The 26,094-nt window shown below is 40.9% G+C and overlaps 1 protein-coding gene across 1 annotated transcript in view; it reads left to right on the top strand.

Moving 5' to 3' along the window:
* Positions 1-24,866, top strand: part of EFHB (EF-hand domain family member B) — a 54,364-nt gene extending 29,498 nt beyond the window's left edge. Inside the window, exons 7-13 of the mRNA XM_012804782.2 lie at positions 1,927-2,010; positions 2,871-2,938; positions 6,898-7,052; positions 15,218-15,425; positions 18,864-19,076; positions 21,009-21,190; positions 24,672-24,866. Coding sequence (XP_012660236.1) covers positions 1,927-2,010; positions 2,871-2,938; positions 6,898-7,052; positions 15,218-15,425; positions 18,864-19,076; positions 21,009-21,190; positions 24,672-24,845 — 1,084 coding nt within the window. The 3' untranslated portion in view covers positions 24,846-24,866. The remainder of the gene's footprint in view (positions 1-1,926; positions 2,011-2,870; positions 2,939-6,897; positions 7,053-15,217; positions 15,426-18,863; positions 19,077-21,008; positions 21,191-24,671) is intronic.
* The last annotated feature ends 1,228 nt before the right edge of the window (positions 24,867-26,094 follow it).

Here is a 26,094-nt window from a genome sequence, read left to right as displayed (position 1 = left end):
TGCACTTTGCAGCTGAATCTTAGATCGTCATGTCCATTCAAGTTATGGCCCGTAAACCGCCATTGATTTATTCTGACTTTACCCACGCTCTTTTTTTGTCTCTCTAACAAATGGTAAGGAAATGAAAAAATGAGATGAATTACTTATATTTCTTCGTTTGTTTCTCCACAGAGTGTCACTCTTCTCCAGAATTTTTTTCAATTGCTCAGCAGTTCAATAGCACAAGAAATACTTTAAGAAGCAAATAGAATTTAAGAACTTAATGTTCATTGTTTTTAGTCTTAGCAAAACAATGGAGAATTTAATTTTAATGTTATTAAATAGTAGTGTTGTGATTTTACTTTTCAAAAGAAATTTTACTGATTTGATCACAATACAGAAGTAACAAAATTATATTACAGAAAAATTGGCAAAATAAAATCATTCATAATTCTATCACTTTAACTCAATCATTATTATCATTTTAACATATTTCCTCCCAGTGTGGCTTCCTCCATGTAGATTTTTGCACAGTTTTCACCACAGTGTAATCTCATATTCTGCTTTTTCAACTAACATACAGTAATTGTATGTTGCTGTGTATTCTTCATAACCAACATCAAAAATGCATGCGGAGGGTATTCGTGTCAATGTGACATAATTCTGTCACCCCCACAATTAAACATTTTGATTCTTTTTTTCATTATATCAAGGAGGCTACAAACATTTTTACACTTATAACTTTTTCACATTTTTTTTTTAAAGACAGAGTCTGACTTTGTTGCCCTTGGTAGAATGCCGTCGCATCAGAGCTCACAGCAACCTCAAACTCTTGGGCTCTAGCAATTCTCTTGCCTCAGCCTCCCACGTAGCTGGGACTACAGGTGCCTGCCACAATGCCCGGCTATTTTTAGAGACAGGGGTCTCTCTCTGGTTCTGGTTGGTCTCGAACCTCTGAGCTCAGGCAATCCACCCACCTTAGCCTCCCATACTGCTAGGATAACAGGTGTGAGCCACTAAACACAGCAACTTTTTCACATTTTTAATTGTTATGTAGATTATTTCATTATTGGTTCACAAATATGTATAAAAGGGCATACATATTGTTGTGCTTTCAATTCATATTGTCCAATTATTTCTAAAATTATTGAATTTGTACTAGCAGTCTAGAAGTGTTTCACCCTATTTTTTGCCAATTTAGATATTCTCTTTTTCAATATACACACACACATACACACACACATTCCACAGATTTGCTTGTTTACTAGGTTAGAAGTGGCATTTTGTTATTCTTTTATTTTTACAATTTATTACTAGAGACTATTATAATTTCTCCATATATTTACTTATTAAATGTTTTTGTGTACATCTTTTGGTTATTTATCAGCTGCTTTATTTTCTTTTAGAAATTTTAGAAGTTATAATAGTGATATTAATACTTTGTTTTGGCTCGGTGCCTGTGGCTCAAGCGGCTAAGGCGCCAGCCACATACACCTAAGGTGGCGGGTTCGAATCCAGCCTGGACCCACCAAACAACAATAATGGCTGCAACCAAAAAATAGCTGGGCGTTGTGGCAGGCGCCTGTGGTCCCAGCTACTTGGGAGGCTGAGGAAGGAGACTCGCTTGAGCCCAGGAGTTGGAGGTTGCTGTGAGCAGTGAAGCCATGGCACTCTACCCAGGGGCTCAGCTTGAGGCTCTGTCTCAAAAAAAAAAAAATACTTTGTTTTATTTACCAGCAATATTTTAGTTTGTTTACTTTAGTCATTAATTTATTTATATTATAGAGCATGAGTTATGGAAAAATGAACATGTAAAGGTTCTTTTTGGCATTGAATTTCTTAATGAAACAGATTCGTTCTTTGAAGTTTGAATGATATGATATTCCTTACCACATGTATTTCTGGCAGCCAAAAATAGAGACACCTGAGAATCTTCTTATTTTCCAGGAAAAAAAGAGCTAAGGTGATATCTAAGAGAATTGATGATTTCAAAGAAAAGTTTCAACATAAACTTGGAAGAGTTTTAGATCCGTAAGTCAATGATTAACTTTAAACTGATACCATCTTTTTATCAGATTAAAAAAGTACTCTTGGCTCAGCACCCACAGCTCAGTGAATAGGGTGCCGGCCACATACACTGAGGCTGGAGGGTTCAAGCCCAGCCTGGACCTGCTAAACAACCATGACAACCCCAACCAAAAATAGCCAGGCATTGTTTTAGTCCCAGCTAGGGACTTGCCCAGACAGACTTGAGGCAAGAGAATAGCTTAAGCCCGAGAGTTTGAGGTTGCTGTGAGCTGTGATGCTACGGCACTTTGCCAAGGGCGACATAGTGAGAGTCTGTCTCAAAAATAAATAAATAAGCACTCTTGTGGTAATTGATGGTTTATGTTCTATTAGATTCTATTAAATAAGAAAAACATTCTATTGTTGTTAATCAGCAGAGCTCTATTCGTGTCTGTAGAGCTTGAGGTTCCAGAAAGGCGACGTGTTCTCCAGGACAGAGAAGGCATTTGGAGAAGAGGGAGGGAGAATTTTGCATGAAGTTTTAATTCTGGGATATCAGAAATTCAGCTTACCGTGCTTAACGTTTTTCTCTGTCTTTCCAGTCTCTGTCTGTCTTGCTCTTTCTTTAGACTTCAGTAATTTTGCTTTGAATGTGGTTTTTTCATTTGTAAACCTCAGCTACTGAAAGGCAGTGAAAGCGTTCAGCCCTTGTTAATGCAAGTGGAAGATCACACAAAAGATGTGTGGGGAACTTCTGTTTGATCTTCATCAGTTTGGCTATAAGAGAAAATTTAGGGCACAAAGAACATATGGCAAACATATTTTAAATTCCGGGGATGCCATGTGGTGGGTATTTTAACTAAAGGATTTGTTTTCTTTGATAGCATTGCAGAAACAATGAACGTTCCCCCAGACCACACATTTGGAGCTTCCCTCCATCCTGAGCAGTATGGTAAATATACAAACTTTCTCCTTAAAAACAAACAACAACCCCCCCTCCTCACCACGTTATGAAGTTTTCACTCCTTCTTGCAAAGCTGCTTCTAATTTTAAAAGCTTAAAATATTTCATTAACATTAATGAGAAAAATATGTAGCACAGAATTTTTTTTTTCAAATTATATTTAAAATGGGTACAGTTTAAAGCCCTTGTAAGGAATACCTGAAGTGTAGTTTAAGGCTTTGAATTTATTTAGAAAATAAATATGGCCTGTGCTAAAGCAGCCAAAGTGAAATTGGACACTTGACCCTTGCTACTCAGAGTGTGGTCCCGGGCCTGCCACCACCTTTCTCTGAGAGCTTCTTAGAAATGCAGAATCTCATCCCCCACCACAGACCTATTGAATCAGAAGCTTCATTTTAATAATATTCCCGGATGAATTGTAAGCACATTTATATTTTAAAAAGTCTGAAATCTACAATCACATAATTAAGACTCACTCTTTTCCCACCAGCCACTCAATCAATCAATCCATCCATCAATCCATAAAGTGGTACAAGAAACTTAATGGCATTTTGTATTTACTTCTAGGCAATCTAAATAGCAGACACCCAAAGGGAAAAGACTGGGCTGTGTATTAGTGGTTTTCAATACATGGGCTGTTTTAATATCATCTAGACAGTTTATTAAATATGCTGGTTCCGAGGAAACATGCCTAGATATTCTGATTCTTTAGCTTTTTAGTTAGACTAAAGTTTAAAAACCACTATTAAAAATGTTTTAGCTAAAGTCCACTCACTGGCAAATAAATAATTTATTGAGCTTATGTAAGATGGTGTTTTGGAACATCATTAACCACTACATTAGGAAATTATATTTTGGTTTAGTTTATGGATGGACTATGATTGTTTAGTGGATGCCTGTCTATCTTAGAGGCTCTGAAAGGTTTTTTGAAGGGGGTAAGGGGTGATTAATTAGCCTGAAAAACACGTAGTAATCATGGTCAATGCTGCCTATTTGAGGTAAGCTTCATGTTGGAGGATGCTCAGTCTTGCTGTCTGTGGGATCCTCAGAGTTCAATACACGGTACATTTTTTCACCAATGTTTATAGCATGAATTGAGTTCAATGCACAGTTTTTCATTCTGACAATTTAGCAACATTGACAAATTTCTTGATAGTTGATTGACGACTTCTTTATATAGTGAATATTAAGTGAAAAGCCTCATAAAATGAAAAGAAAGGACACTGACATTGGTATTTTTTAAAATTTTAATACGTGTAGGCCTTGGTGCTGTATTATATCACTGTGAAAGGGGAATCTAAGTCTTCTCTGAACTATTTTTGAAATTCATGGATGGACTCAACTCTTGAGTTCTGGCCCTTCATAGATGCTATGTCAACTAATGGCATCTATTCTATGGGAAACTTTAGAGTTTGCCTACTTCCTATGGACATATTGGGCCTGAATTTCTTTCTTATCCTTACCAAGGGAAATAAAGGCAGCTCACAAGAAACACCACATCCCTAGGGTCTGGAGTTTCTGATGGCATTAAGATGCCTCCAGGAAGAGTGAAAGATCTGTGCCCAGCTCCCAGAACGTCCCAGGGCAGAGGCAAAGTGAAAGAGAATCCAGGACAGGTGGACAGTGGTGCATCATAGGAACTGGTTGCAGGCAGAGTATAATTGTGGAGCCCACTCCATTTATCTAACTGCCATGGTGTGGTAGCTAGGTCTTGGGTCTCTCTTAGGACCAGAACTTATACTCCTGATTTGAGCTCTTTTGAAATGGCTCTTGAGTATTTTCAAGTAATTTGATATCAGCTTTATAAATATTCTCTCAGAGCTAGGCCAGAGAAAGGTATGGAAATAGGTCTCACCTACCTACCAGGCAGGTAAACCTGGAGAAGTTCTGGTGGGACAACCATATAGAATTTAAAAAACCCAACCATTCAACTGATTATTTTGGGAGATTAATGGAGAAGAGAGGCCTCTAAAGCAGGGATCCTCAAACATTTTAAACAGGGGGCCAGTTCACTGTCCCTCAGACCGTTGGAGGGCCGGACTGTGGGCCGCGGATGAGTCAGCTGCTAAGCAGGACAGGCAGCAGCAGCAAAAATACCCAGCAGGCTGGATAAATGTCCTCGGAAGGCTGCATGTGGCCCATGGGCCGTAGTTTGAGGATGCCTGCAAAGACAGAAAAAGCTATCTCCATGAATAAGGAAGACCTTCTTTACATAAAATAGCCACACAAAGAGTTTATATCTGAAGGAGGAGAAAAAGAGAGGTCATGCTTATTTGTCAAAAATCATCCTTAGCAGTTTTGAATTCCACTCCCAGAGTCTGTCTTGTGTCCTGCCTTTGGGTGGTCTGACATTAGCTGACCCCATTTGATGCCCTTGCTCTGAGGCACTTGCCCTGTCCCTGGAACCAGATTAGTTTTAGGTTCGTCACGCATATTCAGGGTCTGTCCTCAGAAACAAGATTTTTTCTTAGCCTGTGTATGATTAGCTCCTGATTTTATAATAAATAAGAGAACTTAGAGGTGCTATGAGTATCTATTAAGAGATCCTTGACAGAGCCTAGTGACATGTCTTATTCAGAGTAGGTGTAAATATTAGTTGCCTTGAACTGTAACCAATGTTGCAATTCAAATCAGTCCATCCAAGGAATCACAGCCAACTGCTAGCATGACCTTTCTCCAAGAAAGCTGAGAGTCCTGGCAGGAAGAAGGGGTATGTAGGCCAGAGGAAAATGCACAGAGGAAGATGATCTCCTCTGGTAACATCCACCCTGGCAACACATCTGAGCAGCACAGTCCTAGTTGTGTTCGTGGACTCTAACTTAGAGCCCATTAACTGATGGAGCTACGGATACAGGCAGGCCTGCAGTGCCAGAAGTGGCACGAGGGAAGCAGGGCTGAGAAACAAGAGGTACGTACAGACTAAAGGCCAACTGGAAATTTGTATTAGAAGGAGTAGAGAGTTTGACTTTAATTTTTACAAGGCTCTCTCTGAGGTTCTGTCAACTCTGCACTGATCAGAATCAGCCCCAGCTTTCAGATCCTCAGCATTGTAGACAAATGTTGCCAAAGGGATAGTGAGGCCAGGGCTTCATCGTCTTAGGAAAAGACTTGATAGCCAGGAAAGGCTGTCATGCCCACAGGAAGTTCATTTTTTAAGATTTTTTTCCACTGACATAAAACAGTAATATTAGTTTTTATCAATTACATGATACACTTTTTTATATGTGAAGATTTTCTGATGTAGTACATAATAGTATCAGAGTTAAATGGTTTTTTTCCCCATTCACAAAGGTTGCTAGATCACTTCTTTTCTTTATTTAAAAAAAATTATTTTTTTGAGTTTCACTATGTCACCCTCAGTAGAGTGATGTGGCATCACAGCTCATAGCAACCTCTAACTCTTGGGTTTAAGCGATTCTCTTGCCTCAGCCTCCCAAGAAGCTGCGACTATAGGTGCCTGCTGCAATGCCTGGCTATTTTTTGTTATAGTTGTCATTGTTGCCCGGTTGGCCCTGGCGTGATTCAAACCACCAGCCTTGGTGTATGTGGCTGGTGCCCTAACCACTGTGCTATAGGTGCCAAAATGAGATCGCTCCATTAAAAGATAGAAACAGGCTTGGTGCCTGTAGCTCAGTGGCTAGGGCACCAGCCACATACACTGAAGCTGGCTGGTTGGAACCCAGCCTGGGCCTGCCAAACAACAATGACAACTACAACAACAAAAAAAAAGCTAGGCATTGTGGTGGGTGCCTATAGTCCCAGCTACTTGGGAGGCTGAGGCAAGAGAATGGCTTAGGCCCAAGAGTTTGAGTTTGAGGTTGCTGTGAGCTGTGACGCCATAGTACTCTAATGAGGGTGACATAATGAGACTCTGTCTCAAAAAATAAAAAAGATAGAAACAATATTGATAAACTTTAAATTCGTGTGAAACTTTGTTTCTCTCAATAGGAGTTGGTGATCTCATCCATAATAGACTTCCGGGTGAATATCTGCGAGGCAAGGACAGAGAGCGAGCCTTGATTGCAGCAGTTCGACATCACTTGAAGAAAGTTAACTACCAAAACTTTGACAGTTTGTTGGCAGCCTTCAAGCACTATGACAAGGCCAGTAGTAGAACAGAGCTTTTTACTAATGCATGGGCTTATATATCCCAACTGGGAACTTGTTAGAAATGCACATTTCAGGGCCCACCCTGAGATGCACTGAGTTAGGAATTCTGGGATGGAGCCCAGCAATTTTAACAAGCACTCCAGATGATTCTGATGCACATTCAAGAACCACTGCTGTGGATTGTTAAAATGCAGTGTGCTAGAAGCAAGGGGGAGGGGGCAGGAAAAAGAGGCAACAATCTGTGTCTAAATCTGAATATGTACACATAGTACCTTCATTCAAGGTCCCAGGTAAGTTTAGAACGTTTTTCCTCTGGGTTGCAAGGTGTGGTTTTAGTTTTACAAGTGTAAGATCATTCAAATTTCAGGCTTTGATAAAATCAGATTGATCTAGGGCTACTTAATTCTTTCATGTCATTTCCAGGGGTGTCCAAACTGCAGCCTGAGGGCCGAATGCAGATTATTTGAGGACTGTTTTGCTTATTTGGTGTGTCAGGTGTTGTGAAAAGTACCAGGTCAGACAGTTGAGTTCACAATTTATTCTAGAAAAAGTGCTACATACCATGTTGCTGCATGTCATAGTGATACTCAGCAATGAGGTGTGTAGCACTTTTTCTAGGATGAGTTTCTGAACTTAATTTTCTGACCTCATATACATGGACCTTTTCTTTTGCTTATCAGCTTTCATTAGTATTTGTGTATTCAGTGTGTGGCCCAAGTCAACTGTTATTCTTTCTTTTTTTTTTTTTGGAGACAGAGCTTCAAGCTGTCCCCCTGGGTAGAGTGCTGTGGCATTACAGCTCACAGCAACCTCCAACTCCTGGGCTCAAGCGAGTCTCCTGCCTCCGCCTCCCAAGTAGCTGGGACCACAGGCGCCCGCCACAACGCCCGGCTATTTTTTGGTTGCAGCCGTCATTGTTGTTTGGCGGGTCCGGGCTGGGGATTCGAACCCGCCACCTTAGGTGTATGTGGCTGGCGCCTTAGCCGGTTGAGCCAACTGTTATTCTATCAACGTGTAGCAGAAAAGAAAAAAAAGGTTTGACACCCTTGTAGGCTATCACAGAATTGCTTTTTTTTTTGAGACAGAGCCTCAAGCTATCCCCCTTGGGAAGAGTGCCACGGCATAGCTCACAGCAACCTCCAACTCCTGGGCTCAAACAAGTCTCCTGCCTCCACCTCCCAAGTTGCTGGGACCACAAGCGCCTGCCACAATGCCCAGCTATTTTTTTTTGGTTGTAGCCATCATTGTTGTTTGGCCGGCCCAGGCTGGATTCGAACCTGCCACCTTAGATGTATGTGGCTGGCACCTTAGCCACTTGAGCCACAGGTGCTGAGCCCAGAATTGCTTTTTATCAAGATACACCACCTCTAAGAAACTGCCATTGAAATACAGCACTTTTTTATTAGCATACTCACGAGATTTTAATTTTTGTTACATGCATCCTCTTTATTAGAAACTCAGCTTTACTGAGAGAAATAACTGTACTTCATCTAAGTATCTGGTTTGTTTTTTATCTCATGGAGAACATGAATTTTGTATCGGTTGTGCAGACCTTTTTTTGCCTTGGTTGTCAGGAAGCTCAGAGTCAGTTCAACCGAACGCATTTAGATTGTGAAGATGATCTTATAGGATACATTTCCTGTGCTTTTTTTATTCCGAGTTTCTTTTTTTCCATTTGTATTCTCTCTTTGCTTTTTCTGCCCTTTTTGCCTTAAGTATATCTATTTTTCTAGGCAGTCTCAAAACTATTTTAGGATGAGCCTAATACAAACAATTACAAACTCGTAAATAAAAATGTGATGATGAGGCCCGGTGCCGGTGGCTCAAGCGGCCAAGGCACCAGCCACATACACCTGAGCTGGTGGGTTTGAATCCAGCCCGGCCCGCCAAACAACAATGACAGCTGCAAACAAAAAAATAGCCGGGCGTCGTGGTGGGTGCCTGTAGTCCCAGCTACCTGGGAGGCAGAGGTAGGAGAATCGCTTGAGCCCAGGAGCTGGAGGTTGCTGTGAGCTGTGATGCCACAGCACTCTACCTAGGGCAATAGCTTGAGGCTCTGTCTCAAAAAAAAATGTGATGATGTGGTATATCACAATCTTGATATAAGAAAAAAGGGAGCAGAATAATTTTCGTCAACCTCAAAAGGAAAAGAGAAATATTTCTATTACCCTTTCAACGCTGAGTACAGTTTTAGAGAAGTTGTAGTTCACATTTAAAAAAAAATCTCAATTACTCATTGGCTAATTCATCTTAAGCCCAGTCATTTTAGTTTCTTATTCGAGACAGAGCTTACTCTTTTGCCTGTATTAGAGTGCAGTGGCATCATCATAGCTCATTTCACTCCTGGACATAAGTGATCCTCCTGCCTCGGTCTCCTAGAGTGCTGGGATTACAGGCATCAGCTGCCATGTGTGGTGTCTGGTTATTTTGTTTGTTTTCAGGGGCCTGTATACCTGCACACTAAGGAATAAAAAGTCAGTTAAATATCTCATTTAAATGTGTACTAATCATGTCGGGCCAGACGTCTACAAAGCAGTCAAATACCTTTCCCACAAATTGTGTTTAAAGAAAATGTAAATAGTCATATATTTGTCCCGCTTTTAATAGAGACCAATTGGTATTTACATATAATTTCAAAATTATTCTTCAGTATTAAAATACATGAGTTAAAATAAGCATACTTTAAAGTTTACTAGATACTGGGCATCTCAGAAAGGTGGTTTTTGGAGAAATTTACATAGTAGTGACATGAAATAAGAGAACCTACCATAATACATAGTGCTCTGCTTCTAAAAACTCTTCATTTTAAATGTAATTGTAGGGGAGATGATCATCTTAATAGCTGCTGTTTATCTAAGTAAACCACGAGGCACATTCCTTATAAGAAAATTAAATTAAACAGGGAGAAAATTACTGAGAATTACTTAATGCTGGTCTACCTTTTAAATGGTTAACTTTTAATATGCATAATGTAGTGATCAGTGTCCTTAAGGAGCTTTTTTTCTGCGAAGGTAATAAGATGTGGGTCTAGTACAGCTGTCGCATAATTTTTGATTATTTGAATCTTACATTATTGAATGCCCAGATTTAATTTAATGGAAGAACAAAATAAAACAGAGCAAATAAACTATGATTTCCTAAATGAATCTCCTTGGCTTATAAAAGTAATTCTGTTATTTATTGAACACTTATAACATATCAAGCATTATTCCAGATAATGTGTCAACCTTCTACTTAGGGAACTTAAAATCTAGAGGAGTTACACATAAATTGCAGTAGCAGTGGTACATTGGAGCTAGCTGGAGAGAGCCTACTGTTGAATTTTCAAGAAGCGTGAGTCAGTTCACATTATAATGGTAGCTAGAAATTGTCCACGATCAGAGCATTTATACCATGGAAAGCAGCAATGGCTACAGATTAGGGCAGCCGCCACACTGCCCACAGCCAGTTGTTAAAGGTCTACAGCATAACCCCCCACCCCCACACACACCCGGGGTAGAGTAAAGGCTAAGTGCTGTGATAAACTCAGAGCGGCAACCAAGGCTTTTGGCTCTCAGCTATCATGACAGATGTTCTTAGTAATGTAAGTCAGCTGATGATTTTCTCTTTTAATTAATTGCCTAATTAAGCATGTGTAGAACTCAGTAATTTGTGCTCACTTAAGGAGCATATTTGTTGGCAGTCTGTAAATATTGTTAACTTAAAACTAGAACAGTTTCCTAAATAAATTTTGCTCAAGGTCTTAGGATTCTCGTTAAGTTCAGTAATTATATCTAGTCCTTGTTTTTGGAGGGGCTGTGCCAACGCAGTCAGTCCCTCCTCTTTGTCCACACAACCAGCTAATGTATTTGCTCCTCCCATGCAAATGACTGAAAACAAAGGTGGGAAGCCATCCCTAGGTGTTCCGTGTGGGAGGTGCAATCACTAGGGTCACTGTCTGCTGTTTTATAGATTCCTAGGTAACAGCGATGAGAATGGCATTCAAACTGTGGGGTCAGAACTGCCTCTCAGTCAGTTAAACTGAAGGTGCCTTCAGCAGTTTGGGAGAGCTGCCTGGGGCACTTTCCTCCCTGATGCAGTGTTCAGGGGCAGACTCAAAGACAAAATGCCATCATGTCCCTCCTTCCCCTGACCATCCCAGGAAAATAATGTTGTCTCCTGAAGAGCTTCTTTGCTGCTCTTCTTCACTGCCACAAAGTCAGAGTGTTGTATTCCAGGGGTATAACTTAACCGTTTCCCCAGTCACCTACTATTTTCATCCACACCTTGTGTCTGAAAGCTCAGGTGTAAGAGGAACAAAGGAATTGTTAGAAAAGTTCCAGAGACCTATTTTATTCTCTACTTCGGCTACTATAGGAGGAGTTGGGGGAGCAGTAGTGGAGCAGTACTCAACCAAGTAGTTATTAAATCTGGAACCATGTCACCCCAATAAGGGAACTGGGGTGGCTGAAATAGAATTAAATTTGAATCCTCTAGAATCCTTTTTGTGGGCTCGGCACCTGTGGCTCAAGTGGCTAAGGCGCCAGCCACATACACCTAAGGTGGTGGGTTCGAATCCCCAGCCCAGGCCCGCCAAACAACGATGGCTGCAACCAAAAAAAAATGGCCAGGCGTTGTGGCGGGCGCCTGTAGTCCCAGCTACTTGGGAGGCTGAGGCAGGAGACTCACTTGAGCCCAGGAGTTGGAGGTTGCTGTGAGCGTGATGCCATGGCACTCTACCCTGGGGGATAGCTTGAGGCTCCATCTCAAAAAAAAAAAAAAAAAAAAAAAAGAATCCTTTTTGTGCCTAGTTGCTACCCATGAGCGTGGACCAATTGTGCTGGCCTAGGTTGCTGTTAGGGGAAAAAAGATGCGTTATTTCTGGGAATAGTCATGGAAGCCAAATTTTCTTTTTTTCTTTTTTTTTGAGACAGAGTTTCACTAGGTTGCCCTTGGTAGAGTGCCGTAGTATCATAGCTCACAGCAACTTCAAACTCTTGGGCTTAAGCAATTCTCTTGCCTCAGCCTCCCCGGTAGCTGGGACTACAGGCGCCCACCACAACCACCTGGCTGTTTTTCTTGTTGTAGTTGTCATTGTTGTTTGGCAGGCCCGGGGCGGGTTCAAACCCTCCAGCCCCAGCTATATGTGGCTGGTACCTTAACTGCTGAGCTATAGGCAACAAGCCCCCCCACCTTTTTTTTGAGACAATGTCTTGCTCTGTCATCCAGGCTCAAGTGCAGTGGCCTCACTGAGCCTCAAACTCCCAGGCTCAATGATTCTCCTGCCTTAACCTTTTTAGTAGCTAGAACTAACTATAGGTGTGCACCACTGTACCGGCTAGTTTTTTTATTTTAAAACTTTTTTGTAGAAACATGATCTCACTGTGTTGCCTAGGTTAATATCGAACTCTTGGGTTCAAGTGATTCTCTCACTTCAGCCTCCCAAAGTTCTGGAATTATAGGCATGAACCACCATGCCTGGCCTTGAATTTTCAAAATAGGTTTTCATAACCTCTAGTCTTTTTATTCTGATTATTATCTGGAAAGCAGCTGAGATGGAATGATGCCTTTCTTGGGACAACTTCATTGAAAGACCAAACTGATTTACTAAGGTGCTGGTGAGGAAAGCATATGATTTTTGAGAGACCATTTTGATGCTAAGTAATACCATATGGCAATGAGTGGTAGGAAGTGAGAAAGGTTCATTGAATACCTTGACTAATGGCTCATTATTGAGTAGCTTTTGTGTTATGAGATGCATCATCATCAGATTAAAAATAGTCCAGAAAGCAAAATACATAACTCAAATTAATTTCATGGACCTTACTTATGACTGGGGCCAGATGATTGGACTGGAACAGCAATTCCATAGCTTGAAAAGTGATAACCTTGGGGACACGCCAACAGCTTTGAGAGGGAGTGAAAAGTGCAATGTAGTCAGTCTGTCAGGAGCACAGGGGACGTCCCTATGTGTACCATGTACTCCTCACCGTGAGATGAACTGGTCAAATTCTGGCGACAGTCACAAGTTAGGCATGCAGTAGTATCTTCTGCATAGAGGCACAGAGACCTTTCCTCTATGCCCTGTGCACAACGGTGGCTGTGTTGCCACATTTGGTCCAGTGACTGTCCAGGTGGCAGTGGTGGCAGTCTGGATGGTCCAACCTCCATCAGCAGCCTGACTCCAATCATTCCCATCAGAGAATGGGCCAGATGGTTGGTTCAATCAGCAACCATAATTTGTTTCCATGATTCGCTGTCCCCAAACAGGGTGTCTTTATCATGCTTGTCTGCAGTTTTCCAAGTGGCACACCAAACAGGTAGGCCATTGGTCAGAGTCTGTAAAATTGTAACAGGTTTATCAAAGGGAGTATTGGCCAAAGCCATGAGGATGGCCTGTGGTTGTGCCCACCTAGCAGACCGACTACATACGTTTTTGGTGTTTCATATCACACACGGTGGTAGATAATTGCCTTTCGTACCAGCCTTGGTGGTCTGTGAGCTCTCTGCCGGTCGAGTGCCTCCCTTTCACAGGGAGTTTGAAAGTCACGATAGCCTAGTGAAGACTACTGGGTTTCAGCTCAGCCAGACTGTCAGTGAACGGGGCCCAGGTGTTTACAGGAGCCCCCATGAATTGAGGGTCCTCTGGAGCCAGTGGCTTTGCTTCCTGTGGTGAAGTATTGAATAAATTTTTTCTCTAATAAAGTTTTTCTCTAATACATTTTTTCTCTGGTGAAGTATTGAATCAATTTTTTCAGCTTTAAATGAAAAGGCATAGCTACCCCTTTTCATTTAAAGCTGAGGTGTTCCTGGGGCCAGGTTAGCTGCATTCTGGAATATGCCATTTCCATTTCACAAATGAGCCTTGTTTGGTCCTTTTGTTAGTCATTGAGTCCAAGTTGGCCCACCTCGATGTGATTGTCGGGCTGGAGAGTCCCAAGGTCTCCATGGATCTAGCATTCAGTTTCAGTAAGAGCTCAGTAACAGCATATGAGCTACTTTTCAAAAGGCATTTGCAGCTCCATTGTCAAGAGCCTATGTTTTAAGTTCTTGTCCTGTTTGAACACAGGGTTAGGGAACTTTCCCAGAGCTGCAGGTCTGACTGCAAGAATTTATGTAGAATTCATTGGGTTAGTTTCTCATTCTCCAGGGGATCACCTCCAGGAGAAGCGTAAATCTAATCCTGAGCAGAGAGAGCCTGAGTGCTGCTGCTCACTGACTCATGGGTGGTTTCTCTGGGGAGTTTTTCCCTATCAGGGAAATCTCTCTGCGGGGGTCACAGTTTCAGTGCAGCAGTCAGGATCCATTACAAAAGCAAACAAATTCAGACCTTTATTATCATTTTTGAATGGATCAGTTTGGCTCATTAGACTGCAAGAGGGGCAGAGTGTAAGATGCCTCAGCTGTTGTACTTTCTTTTCAACAAGCATTAAATGTTCTGTCCTGTTAAGTGAATCAGCCAAAGTTGCCACTCAAAGCCCTTAAAAATGTCCCTCTGTTCACACTCAGTGCAGGCATTTCTGTCTTTAACTGTTATTTCAGAGGAAATGAGACTTTCCCGCTTATTCCCCAGGCAGGATGCATCTTAGTGCCGCTTGTCACAGTCAGGCTGATCATCAGAGTTGTAGCATGTCTCCCTTGCCCATAGGTGTGTTACAAAACCAAGCAACTGTCTTTGAATCCGCCTCTCTCTACTTGTCCTGCAACTAACTTCTCCAATTTCTTCTCATTAACAGGCAATGAAGTGAAGGACCATTTATTGGCCAGTTGAAACATACAGGGTGTTGAAAACTTTATAAGCATGGAAAATTGCAGAGCACTGTCAAAAGTACACAAGATTGGTCAAATGAAATAGCAAACCTATATCAAGGGTATAGCTGCTCTAGCACAGGGTAAACAGCAGGACTGAAAGAAAATAATTAATACGGAGTGAACAGAGACTCTGAGGCACACACACCCCTTTTCAACCAGTGTTTGAAAATACTGTATGTGCATCTCAGGTTGACACAATGAGGATCAATCTCACTTAATATTTGATGACTCATGTGAAAATTCAGACATGTTCTTTGAATTTGTGTGATGGAGCGATTTCTTTTTTCTGAAACTAAATAATAGATGTTGTCTTCTCTGCTCTTAAACACAATGCTCATTGCATCTTGTCTTGCTTCGTGTCTAACAGAAGGGTGATGGGATGATAGATAAAGCTGAGCTGCAGGAAGCTTGTGAGCAGGCCAACTTGCGTTTAGACGAGAAGCTCCTGGACAACCTATTTGCCTACTGTGATGTCGATAATGATGGCCTGATTAACTATCTAGAATTTGCAAATTTTCTTAACTGGAAAGACAAAGTACTTCTTAAAGAGTATGAAGAGAGGGTCGTTATTAAAGGTATTGCATTTTTAAAGCTTTGCTAAGTTCTTAAATGGACTTTTATATTTTCTAGGAGTGCCCAATTCTGGCAAATGTTAATATTAGATTTAAAAAATGCAAATACATATGTAATAATTAATTTGCTTGTTTATGCATAGACTATCTGTGGAAGGATAGGAAAGAATCTGATGATATTCTTATTTCTAGAGAGAAGCAACTGAGTGGCTGAGAGAGAGGGTGGCCGCCAGACTTCCTTTTAATCTGTGCTTTGGTATCTTTTGAGTTTGGAATCATGCATTATCCATTCCAAGAAATTAAAAGCAAAGAATATTTACAAAGAAGCTGAAAATATGAAAGATATTTCTTCAGAAAGCTGTTTGAACCATTATATGAGTAATTAGCCCCCTCACGAATATTTGATTTTAAAAATTTTATACAAAAAGAAGGCCTTAGCATCTTAGGAATCAGAGGTGGGGTGATCACTTGAGGCCAGGATTTCATTCGGGACCAGTCCAGGTACCAAAGTGATACCTGTCTCTACCTCTATCTTTGGTAAAGATAGCCTGTCTCTATCAAAAATACAAAAATTATCCAGGCATGATGGTGCAGTGGTTCCAGTTCCTTGGGAAGCTGAGGCAGGAGGATGGCTTGAGCCTCCAAGTTCGAGGTTGCAGTGAGCTGTGATCATACCAGTGCACTGAAGCCTGGGTGACAGAACAAGACCCTGTCTCAGAAAAAGAAAAAAAAATTGCACAAAAAGGAAAACACCACTATCTTTACTTTTGATTCAAATATTTTTATATCTACTATATATATTTACCACATATAGATAGGCAGATATACATATGTGTGTATGTCTACATTTTAAACATGTTTAAAATAATGGAACATATTTTTATTTGGTTTTTTAAAATTTGGCTTTCCAGTTTCTAAGGAATGAAGAGATAAATTTTGTGGTTCCTATGAACTACGTTTTCAGTTCTCCTATACTAAGATCTTATGATTTAGAAACCGTTTCTTCACTCTTTGAAATTTAGATTGTTTCCAGATATTTTTAAGGTGGTATGGGGAATGCTGTAATGATTGTCATCTCTCAAAAAAGAATTTTGTTTTTAATTATATCTCACTTAATATGAATGTTATCATTGTCCCAGAAGTAACTATTTTTCATTTTCTTTTCTAAACGATTGTACCAGTTCACAACTTTATCAGCCAAGCTATGAGAAAGTTTTATTCCAACCTTGGCTACCAGTGGGTGTTATTTTAAACATCCTTATAATTTAAGTGGTATATAATGATACCTTATTTGCTTTAATTGTTGTACCTTGATTATTTGAGGATCAATTTTTAAAAAAGATTGTTTACATTTTTTTATTTCCTCTTGGAATGTCTCTCCTCTATAAAGGGAAGATAGTACTGTTTTTACTTTTAATTCTGGGTCATGCCTTTCTTTTCTCTTTTTCTCTTTTCTTTCTTTTTTTGAGACAGAGTCTCAGGCTGTTGCCCTGGGTAGAGTGCCATGGCATCACGCTCACAGCAACCTCCAACTCTTGGGCTTAAGCAAGTCTCTTGCTGCAGTCTCTCAAGTAACTGGGACTACAGGCGCCCACCGCAATGCCTGGCTATTCTTTTTGGTTGCAGTTGTCATTGTTGTTTAGCAGACCTGGGCTGGGTTCAAACCCGCCACCCTAGGTGTATGTGGCCTGTGCCCTTGCCGATGGAGCTACCGGCGCCACCCTGGTCATGCCTTTCTAAAAGGTCAAAATCACACTGTGGTCTTTATTTGGTGGTGTTATGCCTTATTCAGCATGTCTGGGACAGCTTTTCTATTCTATCCACTAGGAAAGCTTTAGTGTCTTCTCTACCCAATGAAGATTTTTATAGAAAACAACTCAACCCCAACCCTTTCAGAAACAAAGATAAAATGACAGAGATTTTTCCTTTTGGGCACAATTCATGAAATATTGGGGATGGGAGGAGAGGGGGCAGTAGCTTATTTTAAGATCAGTTCTTCAAATTGTTCCTTGTTTTTGGACCTGACTTTATCAGCCGTTTTCTTTCTTATTTATTTATTTATTTATTTTTGAGACAGAGTGTATGTCATCCTCGGTAGAGTGCTGTGGCGTCACAGCTCACAGCAACCTCAAACTCTTGGGCTTAAGCGATTCTCTTGCCTCAGCCTCCTAAGTAGCTGGGACTACAGGCACCCACCACAATGCCTGGCTATTTTTTTTGTTGCAGTTGTTATTGCTGTTTGGCAGGCCTGGGCCGGGTTCGAATCCACCTGCTCTGGTGTATGTGGCTGGGGCCCTAGCTGCTGAGCTACAGGCACTGAGCCTTTATTAGCCATTTTTAATAGAGTTCTTGAGGATTTTTTATCTTCTAAGATTTTTAGGGTAGAAACTGCAATTAGTGGCCAGTACATCTAACAGAGGCCCAAGAATGTTTTGCCAGGAACTTTCTTATATCAAATTTTATCTTACTGTTGACTTTTGGAGGAAAGGAGGGGAGTACTCTTTCAATTTTCTGAGAAACTATTTTTCAAACTTTGTCCAGATTTCTACTTTGGCGTGTAGGGCGGGATTAGAGGATTTGGTGCTGGGCTGGAGCATTTTCATGGCAACGACTGTCAGGAACTGAGTGAGGAAGAGGCCGGGTACTTTAGAAGGCCTATCTTTCCTGGTTTGACACAGTTCCCAGCCTTCTCTCAAACTGGGGCAGCACTTGCCTTGGTTACTCTTGCCTGGGTTTCCCCCAAACCTTTAGAGATCTTCTGAAGCGTGAAACACCACAGCACCCTCTAGTGGTATTTCTGGAGTAACCAGATCTTTGAGAAACCTCTCTGAGGAATTGACTCCTCAATTTCATAATTGACTCAGCAAAGCAAATCTACAAAAAGAACAGAGTCTCACAGTTTCTTTTCTATCTCAGGGTTTTCTTTTATACACTGACTTTTAGGGGGGTAGTTATATAACCAGTTCCTGAGCTCACAGTGAGTTCTCATCACCTCTCTGGATTTTGTAATAGATGCTCCCTCTTCACCCCACCAGCAAGTATGTGTGGAATTTTCACCTCCAAATTAGTCTTCTACCCGTCCCTAGGACAGTGCTAGGAACAATTCTTTAGTTCAAGTTAAATGTGCAAATAAGTTCCGATTCAAAAAAAAAAGAAGAGATTGTTTTCTGTGTTTTATGTTTTGTCTCTCAAATTTGAAAGCTCTATTCTCTAGTGAGAGGCAACAAGAAGCATTAAGCCATGTTCAGATTTCCTGGTATGTTCCATGGGTCTGAACTTGGCATTCTGTACTTGGGTGTTGGTGTCTATGGAAGGTTCACACCAGCTCAGTTTCCGTTAGCAAGAAGCAACTAAATGGGTGAACTCATCTTGTTGCAGAACCTCAAGCACCAAATAGTCATGTTTTCCTGTACTTTTTGTTTTTTTTTCTTTTTCTTAAAGGTAGAAAACCTGATTGTGCAAACCCTGGTGAGGCTCCTGTTGAAGAATCAGAACCAACTCTCCTAATAAAACCTGAAGATATTGTCTTCAAAGAACCAGGGAGCTCAGAAAAGACTGTCCGGACACTTCGGAGACCAAGTGATAACGTTTCTAACCATTATAAGACAAGTTCTTCTGAGATCAATGCAGTTGTGGGGGCCATTCCTTCTCCTTGTGAGTATGTCACATTATGCGCTGAATTTTAAAAGGATTAGCAAACCTGGAAGTGACGTGTCCTTGGTCTGTCCTTATGTTGTCCCCTGCCTCTGTCCATTAGACTAAGTTCTCCGAAGCCTTGGATCTTTCATTTAATTCTGTATCCTAAGCACCTGAGGTTAGGGATTACATATAAATGTTGGCTGAACTGAACTGTTGCCGATGATGACCCAATAAAATGATTCTTTCTGTGTTAATGACATTGAGACTGTTATAGATAAGAACATTGAATGTTACACATTGTAATAACAGACTTCAGCAAATATTAGGAAACTTTAAAACCAGGTGATTCCTAGCTCCATACGTATCTCCCTTCAAATATTTGAAGAGCTTTTACAAAAAAATTTCTCTACATATCAATTCCTCATGATTAGTTTGCTAAGGCTGCTGCAATAAAGTGCCACAGACGGGTGTTGTAGCAGGATTTTACTGTCTCATAGTTCTTAGAGAGCAAATTGCCAGCAGGGTTGTTCCTCCTTATGGCTTGGGAAGGAGAATCTGTCTATGCCTCTCTCCTAGATCGGGATGGTTTAATGACAATCTTTGGTATTACTTGGCTTCTGATGTATCACACTGACTTCATCCTTCTGAAATTTCTTTTCCGAGATAGAATTTTACTGTGCTGCTCTTAATAGAATGCCAGGGCATCATCAGAGTTCAAAGAAACCTCAGAATCTTGAGCCCAAGAGATCCTCTTGCCTCAGCCTCCTGAGTAGTTGGAACTACAACTGTGTGCCACCATGCCTGGCTAGTTTTTCTGTTTTTAGTAGAGATGAGGACGTGCTCTTGTTCTGGCTGGTTTTGAACCCTTGAGCTCAAGCAGTCCACCTGCCTTGGCCTTCCAGAGTGCTAGGATTACAGGCATGAGCCACCATACCAGGCCATTTTATTTTTTTTAAAGTGATAGGGTTTTACTTTTTATCCTGGCCAGGGTGCAGTGGCACAATCAAAGCTCACCACAGCCTTGAACTCCTGGGCTAAAGTGATGCTCCTGATTCAGCCTCCTAAGTAGCTAGGACTACAGGCATGCATCACCACACCTGGTTATCTTTTAATTTTTATTTTTGTGGAGACAGGGTTTTACCATGTTCCCCTGCATGGTGTTGAACTCCTGGCCTCAAGTGAGCCTCCTGCGTGGCCTTCCAAAATGCTGGTATTACATGCATGAGATACCAGGCCCAGCCTGATCTCTGACTTTGCATATGGCAGCCATGTGTACATATATGTGCCTATATTTCTCCTTTCTATAAGACTCCAACCCACTGGATTAGGGACCGACCATACTCCAGTATACCCTCAATGTGATTAATTACATCTGAAATGGCCTCATTTCCAAATAGGTTCCACTCTCAGGTACAACACATGAATTCTGAGAGGAAATGATTCAATCCATAATACCCACTGTCAATATTGAGCATGATGAATATTGGTTATTTATAAAGATTGTTTTATGTTGGTCAAGGTTACTTCCTTGGATTTAGGGCATGATTAAGGATTTCCATGTTTTTCTCAAGTGAATTTTATAAATCTGCTTTATAGTCTATTGTAATGAAATCTTTCTATTTCCTTTAGCTGTCTAATAGAAATATGTTTGGAATCATTTATGTATTTAAAACTTTTCTAGTACATTAAAAAAGTCACATAAAAAAGAAATAGGTGGAATTGATTTCAATGGTAAATAGAAAAAACATTTTTATTTAAATAAGAAATCAATATAAAAATTACTAACTTTCTTTGTACTAAAATCTTTGGAGTTTACATTTAGATTACCTTGCAGTTCAGACTCTCCACTTTATAAGGGTTCAGTAGCTGCACAGGGCAGGTGGCTATTGTATTACTCAGCTTAGTTTTACGATATTTGTTTTCCTCCCTCACCAATGACCTCCCTAGATTACCCCACCTATGGTGTTCCAACCATTCGATCTGATATTCCCGTGCCCCGAATTCGTCGCATCAGTGATAGAACTAACTATGGTGAAGATGGCAATGCTTATTCCTTACTACATCCTACGATCTTTGCCCAGAAAGGAGTGTTTGAAAGAGACTTCTTCAAGGCCAGACCGAAAGAAGAGGTACAGCCTGTTATTTAAAAACTCCCCATGTAAACATGCAAAGATGGGCATGTTTACTTATCAATAACTACTGTGACTTTTCAAAACTTAAGCTATTTTACATCACAAATGTATACAGAATCCCCAAATATAGGATTCTTGATGAATAACATTTAACTTGGTTGTGACATTCTGTAAAGTACAATTCTTACCGTGGAAATTACGCTGTGATAGGAAGAATTTCATTCATGTTATGTATTCACTGTGGCCCATATATTGTAAAACCTTCTCTGAAACATTCAGTACTATTTTTAGTTGAGGAAAGGAGTAAGGATTAAGTCCTCCCTTTTTTGTGTAAGTATCCTTAAGACCTTGGCCCTCCAGGATCAAAAAGAAGCAGCACAAGGAGGTTCACTCTGCTACCCTAAGTAGCAGATACATCGAAAACATTTTTATTTGTAAGCATGTCCATCTTGTTGTCTACTGCTCTTATGTGACTCAGATTATCTGTGACAAGCATTGATTTAAAGCATTCTGCCCTGTTGCTAAATATAGGAAGTATAAATATATATATATATATATTTTTTTTTTTTTTGACTAATACAACGTGGTTCCCACATCCCAGATGATCCCATTCCTAGGGGGTATAGAGCAGAAGCAACCAGCTAGGTCAGAATAGCCACTGGGGTGCTGAGGGCCATGGACCCATAGCTGTGCTCAGTCAGACCAGCCTGTTTGCATCTGTGCTGATGCAAAGTTAGGTGTATAATTCAGCAGCATCTGCTTCTTCTGAACCTTCATAGCCAGAGCTAGAAATGATAGGAAGAGACCTATGAAGCCTTCTGGCACATCAGATGAAGGGTTGATGGTTTCAAAACTTATTAAATACTAAGTTAATTAGTGGTAGATTCATTGCAACAATTCATTTCTATTGAGTCAGGGAAGAAAAGAAGGGGACAGAGGATGATGCCTGCTGACTGGCCCTGAAGGGGAAATCCAGTATTCTTCCCGGAGGTCAGAGAAGAGATATCCACAGACTCTGCTGTCGCTTCCCTCAATCACTCGAAAGGGCCTATGAAACAGAACTGCAGGGTTGCCAAAAGAAACAAAATCTATCTCCTGCTTGTTTCGTGATGCCTAAAAATTCTTTTAATTAGGAAGTCATCTCTTTCCTCACTTTTCTAGATAAAAAGAACTCAAAGGCCAGGTTGGAGTAATAACGGGAACACTACTGATGTGAATGCTGATCTAGGGGAGGGATGCTCCAGAGGAGTGGGGAGGAAGCAGGGAAGGAAGTCTGGGATGCTCAAGATTAGATGAGACCACGCCTGAGTTGACCTGCCGGACTTTCTTTACCACCCCTGGGGCATTGAGGTGTTTTGCCGTTGCTAGCAGCTCTGCTCTTCTGAGTTTCAGAATTTGATTTGTATTTGTTTATCCTGCTAGTTTCCCGCAAGGGCACAGCATTTCTGGGGTTCGTTTAATTTTTTTTTTTTTTTTTTTGAGACAGAGCCTCAAGCTGTCCCCCTGGGCAGAGTGCTATGGCATTACAGCTCACAGCAACCTCCAACTCCTGGGCTCAAGCGAGTCTCCTGCCTCCACCTCCCAAGTAGCTGGGACCACAGGCGCCCGCCACAACGCCCGGCCATTTTTTGGTTGCAGCCGTCATTGTTTGGCGGGTCCGGGCTGGGGATTCGAACCCGCCACCTTAGGTGTACGTGGCTGGCGCCTTAGCCTGTTGAGCTATAGGCGCCGAGCCGGTATCGTTTAATTTTTGTTGAGATTCTGTTTAATGAATGCATTCTGCAACTACTGTATTTCTTTGGTTTTCCTTTCACTAACGTCTCATTTCTCTCTCTTTCCCCCCCATACTTTTTAGTAAGCACCACTTCTTTTCAGTTCGGTTTCTTTCTTCTTTTACACTTAGTTTCTTTTTAAAATTTTATTTTTATATCTTTTCCTCCCTCTACTTATGCTGTCTTTTCTTCACTCTAGTACTTACTTTCCTGTCTTATGCTTTTCCTGAGACATAGGAAGTGTGTTTTCCCCTTCCCTTCATCTGTTTTAGTGATTATCATTACAGAAGCTAATCAGTAGCCAAAGTTTCTTGCATTTCAAAGTATTCAGCTTTAGTGTATTCACTTGATGGATATGATATCTCTCTGGCATCTGCACACCCAGAACTGTAGTTAAAATTTGCAGTAGGCTTATTAGATGCATTTTACAAATGTTCCTATTTTATGTTTTTTTAATTTATTTTTTGGGACAATGTCTCACTCCGTTGTCAGGGATGAGTGCTGTGGTGTCAGCCTAGTTCACAGCAACCTCACACTGCTGAGTTCAGGTGATCCTCCTATCTCAGGCTCCCAAGAAGCTGGGACTATAGGTGCTTGTGACGCCTGGCTAAGTTTTCTTTTTGTAGTGACGGGGTATTACTTTGCTTAGGCTGGTCTTGAACTCTTGAACTCAAGCAATCCTCCCTCCTTGGCTCTCATAGTGCTAGGATTATAGGTGTGAGCCACTGTGCCCAGCCCAAATGTTCGTATTTTTAAAAAGAGAATTAATATTCAAGGGGCTTACATGGCACACACAACATCATAATGACAGTAAGTGACTAAGATGGAACTCAAATCGTTATAACAAGTCTTCTATCTTTAATTTTTTACTCTTTTCACTTTCTTGCTGCTTTCTTTAAAGTGATCAGAAATAGCTAGATTTGAAAGCAATTTTTATATATTGGCTAGTATAGTTTCTTGAGCTTAATGCACTAAAAGTTTAATATTTTCTGATTATACATGCATGCACAAGCACACACGCAGACATACTTTTTTTGGATTAAATACAGTTTTATAGGCTGGGCACCTGTAGCTCAGTAGCTAGGGTGCCGGCCACACTCACTGGTGCTGGCGGGTTGGAATCCAGCCTGGGCCTGCCAAACAACAATGACAACTACAGCCAAAAAATAGCCAGGCATTGTGGTGGGCACCTGTAGTCCCAGCTATCTGGGAGGCTGAGGCTAAAGAATCACATAAGCCCAAGAGTCTGAGGTTGCTGTGAGCTGTGATGCCATAGCACTCTACCCAGGGCAATAGCTTGAGACTCTGTCTCAAAAAAATACATAGTTTTATAAAATTATTTTTATTTCAGATATAAAATTATATTTATTTATTTATTTTGAGACAGTCTCACTATGTCACCCTTAGTAGAGTTCTGTGGTATCACAGCTTACAGCAACCTCAAACTCTTGGGCTTAAGTGATTTTCTTGCCTCAGCCTCCCAAGTAGCTGTGACTATAGGCGCCTCGCCCACAACGCCCAGCTAGTTTTTGGTTGTAGTTGTCATTGTTGTTTTAGCAGTCCTGGGCTGGGCTCGAACTCGCCAGCTTTGGTGTATGTGGCTGGCGCCCTACTCACTGAGCTATGGATGCTGAGCCATAAAATTATTTTGAAATCCAAATTTTAAAACGTACAAATCTCAATTTGACTTAAATGCTTTCTTCTAGATTGCAGAGATATTACGTAACATTGGTGTCACGCTTTCTGATGAAGAGTTTGAAAATGTGTGGAATCTTGCCTCAAAAAAACATCACAGAGGAGAAGTTTGTATTGAGAACATCCGAAACGTTCTAGATGAGCTACAGCATGCAGACAAGGTCAAATGCGAAACATCTGTGTGATATTTTTTTGAATTCATTCATTCAGACAAAAGAATTGTTGAATCTGTATTTATTTAAAATGTTCAGTCCATTCTGGTTTTAGATATTATATTAGAATTCAGCAAACACTGTATTAGAACTCATATGTCTGTATGTGTTGCTAATAAACTCGATTTTGGATATTAAAATTTATTTTGTTATTCTCCTCTGCCCCAATGGAAATGAATCTGCCATTAATTCAATAAAAGCACTCAAGAACTTTACAAATGCTTAAAGAGTTAACCTTCAACCTCACCAAAGGCATAGTTTGAAATGCTATTAGAAGGAGGTTGGTATGTCTAAGAAGAATTGTGATGCCACAGCACTCTACCGAGGGCAACAGGGTGGCACTAAACATTTATTACATTTGGCTCAAAATCCACTTTATGTCTACTGTCTCCTTTTTGGGGGAGAGTGGCATTTGAGATGGTATTTCCTTCTTGCAATGTTTAAAAATTTGTGATAACAGGGCGGTGCCTGTGGCTCAAGGAGTAGGGCACTGGCCCCATATACCAGGGGTGGCAGGGTCAAGCCCAGCCCTGGCCAAAAAAAAAAAAAAAAAAAAATGCAAAAAAAAAATTTTGTCATCACTTTTTACTATGAAGCATCTGTTTTTTCTACCCAGCATATTCAATACCTCTGAACTTCCATTTGTCTGTGGGTCTCTAAGGACTGAGTTGAGTGCAGGTGCTGCTTAGCAGCCTGTTGTCAACCTTCCCTTCTACCGTTTAATCCGTGCCCAGGGGTTGTTTCCATTGCTTTTTGCTTTGGAATTGCTTAGGATTTAGAAACCTGCCTCCTGTGAAGCTTCCTGTCTCACATGAATCAAACCAGCTAGAATTAAAGTTGGACCTGAGATGGAGATGATCTTTGAGCCACATGAATCCAAGTTAAGCTTAATAATGTTTTGGTTCCTGTGCCGAATGCAGGATGTCTTTGGGGCCATGGACCTAATGATGCCTATCTGGGTAAACCCTGTTTAAAAGTTTGAACCTCACTGCTCTGCAGCAAAAGGGCATCTAAGTTGACTTATGACCTGACGGTTTCACTTCCTAGTGTCTAGAAGGTGTATGCACATGGAAAGACGCTCATCTATAATCAGATAGAAGGTGTATCCACACAGAAAGACGCTCTCATCTATAATCAGATAGAAGGTGTATGCACACGGAAAGACGCTCTCGTCTGTAATCAGATAGAAGGTGTATGCACATGGAAAGACGCTCGTCTATAA

Source organism: Otolemur garnettii, unplaced genomic scaffold (assembly GCF_000181295.1).
Source record: "Otolemur garnettii isolate 467f Iridium unplaced genomic scaffold, OtoGar3 scaffold00002, whole genome shotgun sequence".
In the NCBI taxonomy this organism is placed as follows: domain Eukaryota; kingdom Metazoa; phylum Chordata; class Mammalia; order Primates; family Galagidae; genus Otolemur; species Otolemur garnettii.
The sequence above is the reverse complement of the archived record's forward strand: the minus strand, read 5'-3'. Positions and strand labels throughout refer to the sequence as shown.